This window comes from Amphiura filiformis, unplaced genomic scaffold (genome assembly GCF_039555335.1).
Source record: "Amphiura filiformis unplaced genomic scaffold, Afil_fr2py scaffold_388, whole genome shotgun sequence".
Classification (NCBI taxonomy): Eukaryota; Metazoa; Echinodermata; class Ophiuroidea; order Amphilepidida; family Amphiuridae; genus Amphiura; species Amphiura filiformis.
In genome coordinates, this window is record NW_027305852.1 from 469 (window position 1) to 12,760 (window position 12,292).

General features: G+C 34.8%; 1 protein-coding gene across 1 annotated transcript in view; it reads left to right on the forward strand.

Moving 5' to 3' along the window:
• Positions 1-3,375: 3,375 nt before the first annotated feature.
• Positions 3,376-12,292, forward strand: part of LOC140145554 (tumor protein D54-like) — a gene marked incomplete at its 5' end in the record, with an annotated part of 29,139 nt that continues 20,222 nt past the window's right edge. The window contains 2 exons of the mRNA XM_072167259.1: positions 3,376-3,543; positions 6,981-7,129. Of these exons, the coding sequence (XP_072023360.1) occupies positions 3,376-3,543; positions 6,981-7,129 (317 nt within the window). The remainder of the gene's footprint in view (positions 3,544-6,980; positions 7,130-12,292) is intronic.

Below are 12,292 nucleotides of genomic sequence, written 5' to 3' on the forward strand. Positions count from 1 at the left end.
AAAGTGGACAATTTTGTAATACATTTATTTTCACATTTTTTGTAATAACTCTGCTGCAAAAATTAAAACGTGCAAATATATAATGTGCACCCGGATCAAAAGTATGCACTTTTCGGCTGCTATACATGTGTCTCTTTTTACATTAAAATTATAATAGTACATTGTAGCTAGGAATAAATACCAAACTCATCTTCAAGTGGAGATCGCAATTGACAAGAATGATCTCTGCATTTGGGGATGATTTTAAGTGACCTCCACTTAACAGCCATTGTCGGTAAGAATGGGACCGAAATGGGACTTTGTGATTCAAGTGCATCATGGATTTTTTTTTTTTAAATAGGATGATGCAACATCAGTCCCAGAAACTACCCCAAAAATTTTAGCTTCCTTGCTCATTTCGTTTGTCCGAAAAAAATCATTGAAATTTTGGCCCCATAAGCATCGTTAAATGGTTTATCAATTAGCAGCCACTAGAAAATTCTGCGCCAACGTTGGCCCAGTGAAAAGAAAACATTTTTGAATCCTTTTATGGGTATCATTACAATGACACAAAAAAATGGTTGGGTTACCATTGGCGCGTCGTAATAATCAAGTTTAAAATATTAGTGAAAAGCGCCCTCGTGCTGTTTTATGTGGCTTTAAACTCATTGCGCCATTAAGCACCCATGAAAAAAGCAAGTTGAAATGGATAAACTAATTATTTAGAATCAAATGCGAATGCAAAATTGATGGGTGCTCGTTGGCGCAAGAAGAAAATGGAGGTCAAAGGTCAATTTTTCCAATTTTGAGCCATTTTCACGCCTCATTAATTTCATGCGCCAAGGTCGAATAACAGAAAAAGTGGTGTTCAGTGGTAAACAAACTGTAACTCTACTAAAAGAAGCAGTAAAAAGCTTGGGTCCTGTTGGTTTAGTATTTTTTATGATTTTCTAAATATCATCTAAAAGGCAAGTAAATTGTAAATAATATGCCATGCCGTACTATATGCAAACTTTAAGCGTCCTCTACTAGATATGCCAACAAGTACCCATGGTGTTTTAACTTTAGTTAGTTTATTCAAGTGCTGTTGGTTGCATTTCTGTGGAAATAGGTGTGGGCTCATGTTGGCGCAAGGATATTTTAAGGGTCAAAGGTCACTTCAAAATCACAAAATGCTACTTTTATGTTAGTTTGTGCGACCAATATGCAATCTTCAAGTATCCATTTCTCGATCGCCAACAAGTACCCATGGTGTTATAACTTCATTTAGTTTATCCAAGTGTTGTTACTTGTGTATCTGTAGGAATATGTTTGGGCTCATGTTGGCGCAATGATATTCTGAGGGTCAAAGGTCAATACAAAAAACTCAAAATATGACAAATTGCATTCTTTGAGTGTTCATGGTGTTGGTAATTTCAATGGCAACAAGATCCCATAATTTGTTCACTACCTATAACCTATGCCAACTCGATTTACTACATTTCTTCATAAAAATCCTTGGGATAATATTGGCATATTTATATTTATAGGAGCCAAATATTACAAGTATGTGACCAACTTCTGCATTTTAATTTAAAATGCAGAAGTTACAAGCTTAATATTATTATATGAAGATCAATAGTGCATTTTGACTGCAATGAATCAATACATGTATACTTGTAACATGTGCAGGCTTATACTATTTTGGAGTTCCTAAATATTTTTGTAAATATTTGAAAACTTAAAATGTGTACCTTCCACTTGGTTTGTTGTGGATCACATGATCTGAAAATGCAGGGTAAGTTTCGATTTATACACATTCTGCATTCAACAAAATTAAATTGTTATATCACTGTGCCATGAGCATCCCATTGTTATGACTTCAACAAGCAAATATACACTCCATTTGAGGTAGAAATTGGGACAATGTTTACGCACATTTTCTGATTGCACAAACTCGCAAAAAAAGTTGCTCTTTGTGCTTTAGGATTGACCTTTGACCCTTAAAATATCCTTGCGCCAACATGAACCCAAGTAAATTTCTACATAAATGTAAGGAACAACACTTAGATAAACTGATTGAAGTAAAAACATTATGGGTACTTTTTGGCACATCTAGTAGTTGACACTTGAAGATTGCGTATTAGTTGCAGGAACTATCAAAAAGTAGCATTTTATGGTTTTGGATTAACCTTTGACCTTAAAAATATCCTTGCGCCAACATGAACCCATACTAATTTCTATATAAATGCAATTGACAGCACTTAGATGAACTGATTGAAGTAAAAACATTATGGGTACACTCTTTGGCACATATAGTAGTGGATGCTTGAAGATTGCATATTGGTTGCACGAACTATCATAAAGCAGCACTTAATGGTTTTGGATTAACCTTTGACCCCTAAAACATCCTTGCGCCAACATGAGCCCAAAATAATTTCTACATAAATGCAAATAACAGCACTTAAATATGGTGAATGAAATAAAAACACCACGGGTACCTGTTGGCGCGTCCTGTTGTGGATGCTTGAATATTGATGGAACCCCTATTTGGTCTATTATTTACTATTTACTAGGCTTTAGGATGATATTTAGAAAATCATTAAAAATACTAAACCAACAGGACCCAAGCTTGTTTCTGTTTCTTTTATTAGAGTTATAGTTTCTTTACTACTGAACACCACTTTTAATGTTCTTTGACCTTGGCGCAGAAAATTAATGAGGCGTGAAAATGGCGCAAAATAAGAAAATTTGGCCTTTGACCCCAATTTTCTTCTAGCGCCAACGAGCACCCATCAATTTTGCATTTGCATTTGTTTCAAAATAATTAGTTTATCCATTTCAGCTTGCATTTTATAAGGGTGCTTAATGGCGCAACGAGTTTCAAGCCACAGAAAACAACACGAGGGCGCTTTTCACTAATATTTTAAACTTGTTTATTACGACGCGCCAATGGTAACCCAACCATTTTTTTGTGTAATTGTAATGACACCCATAGAAGGATTCAAAAACTGTTTTCTATTTACTGGGCCAATGTTGGCGCACAATTTTGTAGTCATTGCTAGATGATAACCCATTTAACGATGTTTTGGGGCCAAAATTTCATTATTTTTTTGCGGACAAATGAAATGAGCGAGGAAGCTAAAACTTTGGGGTTATTTTCTTGGACCAATGTTGCATCATCCTATTTTTTTTAAAGAAAATTTATAACGCACTTGAATCACAAGAGTCTGAATCTTACAGACAGTGGCTCTTAAGATAAGTCTGGTATATTCCTAGCTAAAAAAACCCCCAATTGCGCAAAAGGTTCCACTCTACAGTATAATTTTATAGTTTAAATTTAGAATTTACATTTAAGTATTAGAAATAAGTAGATCTCCCAGCATGCATCTGTGAACTTACCCATTGTGCTTGTTGTTGTCTTCCCTTCTTTTAATAGATGAACCTTTGTCGTCACCAGATTCTGCGCCTTTATACGACAACTCTGGAGCGACCACGCCTATTAGTGACCTACCCAGCCCCACAGCTAGCGAAATTGAACAGAATGAAGCCGAGAGGGAAGTGCTATTTAATGAACTTACAGAGGTAAGTGTTGACCTTTATGCGACCCTTGAACCTGATGACCCATGACATTATACAAGTGACCTATCCAACCCCACAGCTAGCATGTATAAATGCTGAAATCAGGAAGCAAGGAGTATCTACTCAATGGGCTATGCCAGTCGAAATCGACACATCTCCTATGGAAGACATGACCTTAATTTTCCACACAGGAAGTGTGAATTTTAAATAGGGTTATCTGAATGGGTGACCATTTGAAATCTACTCCCCTGTGTGGGAGTTGAGATGTCTTCCATAGGGGATGTATGGATTTCAACTGGACTAAATAGCCCAATACTGGCCACTGTGGTACACATTGTCTTGTCTTGTGCTGGTACTACTCAACACCCCCAAAAATTGGGAGTCAACCCAGTAGGGTACGTGAGGCGCACTGCGACTGCAGACTAGTTGTTTTGCAGGTGTTTCTTTGTTGCTTGCTTGAAGGATTCTTTGTCGTCGAAGTTGGTTAGGTTAGATGCACTCTACTGCAGATCTCCTTGCTCTTGTTGATTCAGATTGCACCCATAAAGCGAGGGAAGTGAAATAATCTAGAACTTGCTCCAAAACTGTCATTATGCAGTGTATTGTCACATTGGAGGACACAGAAGTATGTGCCACATCGATGTGCATTACTGCAGATATCCTCACTCATGTAAATTACCTCAATAAAGCATGCTGAAGGAAGTGACATAAACCACAAAATGTAATATGTGCTGTAGATAGAAGTATATGAATTGTAAATTGATACTTGAAATCAAGATTACCTAAGCTGTGTGGGTGGGTGGCTAAATGAATGTGAAGTAGAAACTAGATGTAGTATTTCAAAGGCTTGCATTATTTGGATTATGACTAAAGGCTAAAATATAATAGTCTGACATTTTGTGTGTAGTTTTGCCTTTGCAATTAACAAACTGTGAAAATTTTGCTGTACCATTTTTCAAAGTGTTAAAACTTAAAAGGGGGACTTCCTGCAATCATAACATTATGCCTTGTATGTTAGAAAAATAATTATCAAGCACCAATCACATTGTTTTATTTAAAACAAACTCATATTGACCAAAAAAACGAATAAAATGACATTGTATTACTGGGACGTCATTGCACTCGGCGCCCGGGAATTTTGAATATCGTGTGTTTAAACCATGTGATTCGTGCTTGATAATTATTTTTCTAATATATAAGGAATAATGTTGTGATTGCCGGAGACTTCCTTTAAGAAAATCAGAACCAAGAACCAAAACTGGTAGTGGAGCACAACAACAACCAAAATACGCTGCCCAATGGAAACCCCAAAATGTTGTCTTTCGTAACAGAAAAATGTACGGAAACGTTAGACTTTGTAAATGTATGTATGTACTACATGTAGCGTACCATGAAGTTGGATACATTTTACAGCTATTGCGTTCAATATTGTCATTTTCACAGTAAAGGGTGTAACTTTTCAAACCACTTAAATATGTTTCTGTTTACTGAAATCATGCATAGAAGCAACTTAAATTCCAGTAAAATAATGTTTCAAGGCTTAAACCTTTTGATTTCTGATAAAAAATTTGACATTTCCATAACATTTTGGTTAAAATCTAAGAAAAATGTATTTTACATAAGCTCAGAAAATTATGACATGAAAGCTGGACTACATGTGAAATCCCATTCCAAAGTAAGTCAACAGATATAAGTTAAATTTTATACCATGTTTTGCTATATTTGTAATTGCAGTTTTGAAAATTTTTAACATCAAGGGTCATTTACAATGGAAATTTCCCAACCTTAAACATATTTTTTAAATTTTAAATGGGTTCCTAAAATAATTTGAATGTCTAACTTCATTTACAAATACTACTTGATGAAAGGAACCTCCCAGCCAAGTTTCACAGAAATTGGAGTTATTTTTTAGAATTGGCAATTCAAGCGATTTGTGTTTCGGAATATTTGGCTAACTACATGTACTACAAGTTGGCATGAAAAAATAGGTAAAAAATATCACAATTACCAATTTTCATGCTTTGCTTCTAAGTATTGAATTTCAGTTGTGACAAAAATTAAATTATCACAGCAAGTCATTTTTTTTGTTTCGGAGGCTTCATGTTAACAATGGTTAAACATTGCAGAAGTAGTTTTTTTGAAAACAACACTGTTGGGATCATCTAAGCTGTTATTTTCTTGTGTGTATTGAACCAATGATTCTATGCGGCAGATATTGTAGATTTATCACATAGTAATTTTTTCACCCATTTGTTAAGTATGGTGTTTTTTGCATGTGAAGCCTCCGAAACCGGCTTTCTTGGGTACCAGTATATTTTTCAAACATTAACCATAATATCAATTTTTTTTTATTTATGACATTCTGCACATATCATTAACAATTACAATGCAGATATCAATATGGAACACACCAATTTAGATATGCATAGATGATAATTAACCTTATTGTTGTTTCGGAGGCTTCATTTGTTTCGGAGGCTTCAATTGTTAACGGAAAGTTTGTATTGGGTTCCATTTTCAAACGGTGATATATATTTCCACGATTTAAAAACAAGTGACTTGAGGATCTACTTTGCTACATTTTGATAAATAGATTGGATGAGCTCTTTTATTTATATTTGCCCAAGCTTGCTGAACAGTTTGTTTCGGAGGCTTCAAAAAAGTTAACGGAAAATCGGCTCTTTGAAGTCAAGATTTTATAAAAAATTTAAAAGCTTGCAAATCGACTAATTTTTGTTATCCATTTCAAGTTAAGATATCAACTGTTATGAATCAAGAAGAAGTGAAGAAATAACCAAGAATTATGAACCAAAGCTATACCCACAAAGTTTGTTAACAATTGTTAACGGAAAATGAAGCCTCCGAAACAACAAATATCGAAGTCCGGTTCTCAAAAATACAGGGCTGTTCACAATTAAATCTAATGTGGCAGTGTTTACTGAACATATGACCGTACTTTCAGGATAAGAAAAATTATCCATGAACTAACTGAAGAAAACACAGGGTTTTACAAAATGTTACTGTTTTTTATAGTTTTCAAAATGGCAATATTAGGTACATTTAAGCCTGCTAAAACTGAACGCAGTAACTCCCGAAGATGATTATGCTACCCAAGGTAGCTGCTAACTAGATGACTTATGTGGCCAAAAATCATGGAATTCTGTGTCTTTATTAGAATACTACGGATCAAAATGTTAAAAATCCAAAGTTACACCCTTTACCGTGAAATTGACCATATGGTATCAAATAGACTGTGATCGATCAATTAATCAGATAATCAATGTATCAGTGATATTTGATAGTATGTATATAGCATTGAGGCAGACATTAATTGAGGTTACAGGTCAGATCTGAATCTAAGAATGTTTCACGTGTATAATACATGGATGTCACATGCATATCACATGCTTCTCACATGTATTTCACATGTTATTTTACAGGTGGAGAGTGACATAATGGCGTTAAGGCAGACTCTGAGGTCAAAAGAGGTCAGAGCTAAAGAAATCAGACGTAAGCTAGGAATGACACCAATTCATAGGATTAAAGAAGATGTTAGCACGGGATGGAATAAATTACAAACATCAACTGCGTAAGTACTTCATAAAAAGGTCCCATGTAATAGCTGCCAGGTGTCAAACCTTTTAAAAGTGCACAGTATAGGGTGTATAAATTGATAAATATCTATAGGGCAGCTATTGCAGATATGGCCTTCTGTATAGATTGAGGGTTAACCCCATGAGCACTACCTGCCGATCTAACATTGCCTCTGATTGGTCAATTACATGATCACCAATCAGGATGGAGCTTAAATAATTCACCCAAATTTTTTTGCGTGGTGAAATTATTCTAACAATGTTGCTGATTGGTCCAATTGATAATGAAAACCTGCTTTTGACAAATCGGCAGGTAGTTCTCATGGGGTTAAATTGAAATTATGTATTAATACTGTACCCTATACAGGATCACAAAAGTGGTAACTCTTGTAATTTTGAAACTCACACCTAAGCTTCATTATGACATTGATGCGTGGGGATTTAAAAAAAAAAATCCCAGCATAAATTTTAAGTGATATTTAATCATAGACATAAACTAGGTATTTTATAACGTATAATTCACATCATCATATCCCTATTCAGAATGTAATAGGAGTTCACAAGGCAAAATGCCAAATTTCAAATGATCAGGATTATAGCATTGTGTAATTCAGCTTAGCAGATTTTTCAACTCAATACATGCAGCCATTGACTCAGATTAACTATTAATACTGCTGCTTAACGTTGTATGAAAATGTGTACAGCATTTGAATTGTATCACAATGACCTTATATGCTTCAACATTCATGCGTAACACATATAACTGATGCAGTAAATGTGTGAACATTGAACAATTACAATGTTTTATGCGTTGCTTTTTTTTAAATACACATTTTTATGGGTTTGCACTTTGCTGAACTTGGAAAAGTATAAAACTGTCAAACTGTTTTATAGATAATTAGCAGTATTATACTTTTCTCCAAGGAATTTGGCAAAACCCAATAAGATATTTAATTTATTTATTTATTTATTTATTTATTTATTTGTACATCCTATCAAAAGGATGCACTTGTCGGCTGCTACATGTGTCTCATTTTACATAATACATGTAGCTAGGAATATATACCAGGCTCATCTCAATTGGAGGTCACTTCCAATAATCACCAAGTCACATGGTTAAAGAATGTTCTCTTTATTCCTAAACCATGTGACTTGGGATGATTTGAAGTGACCTCCACTTGAGATGAGTCTGGTATTTATTCCTAGTTATTATGTGAAATGAGACGCATGTAGCAGCCGTTTTGATATGGATGTACACATTTATTTATTTGTTTATTTATTTATTTATTTATTTATTTATTTGTTTGTTTGTTTGTTTGTTTGTTTGTTTGTTTGTTTGTTTGTTTGTTTGTTTGTTTGTTTGTTTATTTAATTAAGAGCCAGTCTCCCTTATTATGTACCCAAATCAGGGGGGTTGTGATACAAAAAAAAATAGAATTTTCTCTAAAAAATAATTTTGGTACATATTAGCACCAACAACTCACATGTAAAATATGGCGTGCACAGCGCCCTCATTCAGCTTGAAAAATTAAGTGAAATTTCAGCCTCTCTGAGCCTTACTTGCAAATGGTAAACTTTGGAGGTGCATAACATCGATGCGCCATCATCATCCCAACCTGCATTTTGCATTTTTTAAAGTACCAAATGGTTACATTACAAAAACCAAGAAAAAAAATTGGGATCTTGATGGCGCACAAAATCAGCAAATCAATGATTTGATGAAAAGCGCCTCGTGCAAATTTCAAAGCATCATAACGGGCTGCGCCATCAAGATCCCAAGTCCGAACAAGTTTGAAATTAAAGACCTCCCTGGCAAGTTTCATTTTTCAGCAAAAAATTTTTGGGATTTCGTTGGCGCACAGAGTTAACAGAGGTCAAAGGTCAAAATTTCCTATTTTGGCACATTTTTGCACGCCTGTATTATTGCGCGCAACGTCACATGACTCTCCGAATAGGATTTCATCAAAGAAGAGGTAATTCTCTGCAAGAACTGAAAAAAATTAGCTTGGGATCTCTTGATCTTCATATTTGTCTGATTTTTTGAAAATGGACTTAGCCTCATTTTGGAGGTCAATTTGACCTCTTTTTCCCACTAAGCTGCACAATGTGGGCTTTTTACAGCATCACAAAAGATCGCCAACAAGATCCCAATTTTATTTTCATCGTCTAGCTTCTTTGGCGACCAGTAGACAAAAAATAAGCAACAGCTAATTGGGATCATGTGGGCGCACTAATATAAAAGAGGTCAAAGGTCACGCTTTGTGCCAAAGTGGTGCATATTTGCCTATGTGCAGCACGAAAGTGGAACTTTGACCCGCAATAAAAATGTGCGCCAACAAGATCCCATCTTACTTTTTGGATGATTGGATAAAGGGGCTTATGTATAACTGATAACAAGTAAAAAAAAAGTGGGATCATGTGGGCGCACTAATTAAATAGAGGTCAAAGTTCATACTTTGTGCCGAATTGGCATTAATTTGCCTATGTGCAGCACAAAAGTAGAACTTTGACCCGCAATAAAAATGTGCGCCAACAAGATCCCATCTTACTTTTTGGATGATTGGATAAAGGGGCTTATGTATAACTGATAACAAGTAAAAAAAAGTGGGATCATGTAATGGCACTAATTCAATAGAGGTCAAAGTTCATACTTCATACAAAATTAAACGATTTTTAGCCTAAAGTTGCCGAATTCAGCAACCTTTCACTCAAATTTTGCAAATTTTTTTTTTACTCTCACCAACTACCAGGATGGAATCAGCATCATCTGAAATGCACTCACACAAGTTTCTATGAGACATGTCTGGTGATCCCCATTGAAAAAAAAATTCGGCACAAAGTATGAACTTTGACCTCTATTGAATTAGTGCGCCCACATGATCCCTTTTTTTTACTTGTTATTAGTTATACATAAGCCCCTTTATCCAATCATCCAAAAAGTAAGATGGGATCTTGTTGGCGCACATTTTTATTGTGGATCAAAGTTCCACTTTCGTGCTGCACATAGGCAAATATGCATCACTTTGGCACAAAGCTTGACCTTTGACCTCTTTTATATTAGTGCGCCCACATGATCCCAATTAGCTGTTGCTTGTGTTTTATCTACTGGTCGCCAAAGAAGCTAGATGATGACTAATAAAATTGGGATCTTGTTGGCGCATCTTTTTGTGATGCAGTAAAAAGCCCACATTGTGCAGCGAGTGGGAAAAAGAGGTCAAATTGACCTCCAAAGTCCATTTTCAAAAAATCAGAAAAATATGAAGATCAAGAGATCCCAAGCTAATTTTTTCAGTTCTTGCAGAGAATTACTTCTTCTTTGATGAAATGCTATTCGGAGAGTCAGGTGACGTTGGCGCGCAATAATACAGGCGTGCAAATATGTGCGAAAATAGGAAATTTTGACCTTTGACCTCTGTTAACTCGGTGCGCCAACGAAATCCCCAAAATTTTTTGCTGAAAATTGAAACTTGCCATGGAGGTCTTTAATTTCAAACTCGTTCGGACTTGGGATCTTGATGGCGCAGCCCGTTATGATGCTTTGAAGTTTGCATGAGGGCGCTTTTCATCAAATCATTGGATTTGCTGATTTTGTGCGCCATCAAGATCCCAATTTTTTTCTTGGTTTTTGTAATGTAACCATTTGGTACTTTAAAAAATGCAAAATTCAGGTTGGGATGATGATGGCGCACGATGTTATGCACCTCCAAAGTTTACCATTTGCAAGTAAGGCTCAGAGAGGCTGAAATTTCAAGAATTTTTTAAAGCTGAACGAGGGCGCTGTACACGCTCATATTTTACATGTGAGTTGTTGGTGCTAATATGTACCAAAATTATTTTTTAGAGAAAATTCTATTTTTTTTTGTATCACAGATGGGTACATAATAAGGGAGATTGGCTCTTAACAAGTATTATTTTTCAGGTGACTATAACTTTTTTTTTATTTATTTTTTTTTCTTATTTATTTATTTATTTATTTATTTATTTATTTATTTATTTATTTATTTATTTATTTATTTACTTATTTACTTGTTTATTTATTTGACTTCATCACTTGATATATTATGTAGGGCTTATCTAGCAATGTTTTGGAACACAATCAACACATTATCCCTTGTCATTATCCCTGATATACAGTAATTGCACTCACTCCCATTAATTTCACCTGTATGTGAATTACCTGCAAATGTAATATTTTACCAATTTGTCAGCTCATATTTAGCGTGTAAGTGTCCTACATGTATCTGCTATATGTGACATGATCAAGGGGAATGAGTCACATGTCAAGTTACGTCAATTTATCAATCGCTGAAAACAAAATAAAACAAAAGAATTGTAACACTCTCTTGGCCAATATCTCAAAATCAATATTAGCGACATCCGACTCATTTCCCTTGATCGTGTCATTATGTCATATGTCTGTAAAAGGGCTTTGTTGTAGATGTAATTTGCTGTATGATATCTTTTTGTATTCATGAACATGATATCTGTGTATGATTACATATTTTTCTTCAATTTGTGTTTTTGAATTATACTGTTTGCATGCTTGAAAACTGTCATGTGATGTGTAAAATCAGCACATGTAACCCATGGAACCTCTGTAATGAATCTAAAATTAGGACATATAGGAATAGGGGATATTTGGATGGATTTGACGTATTGCCTGCCCTTGCCAACTGCCCTGGATTTGTCCAATTCCTGCATAAACATTTTCAGATATGTCATACAGGGTGTCTCTAAAAGAACTGTACGGTTTGAAGATGTTGTTTTTAGAGTATTTGCCAGAATGAAACTGAACAGAATAGTGCATGTTATTGTGCGATAAAACAGCCACCTCAATTTTTTTTGTTTAAATTGAGCCCTTTTGGAATTAACAATTTGAAAAATCACACCTCATGTAAAAGCCAGTCCACGAGTCATAAATAATGTGCATTGAACCATTCATGCATATGAATACTACATCAATACCCAGTTATGGTATAGCTCATTGACAGCTGTATTAAATCCGTGTTCAGGATTCAAAATGAATTGTCATCGTAAAAGTCTTTTATTTCAAAAAGTCTTATAAAGCTGTCTTATTATACAATTGCATAAATTATTCAATCTTGTTTGGTTCAGGAATTTAAAATAAAATGATAGAAATTACAATTTTTGACAGTAGC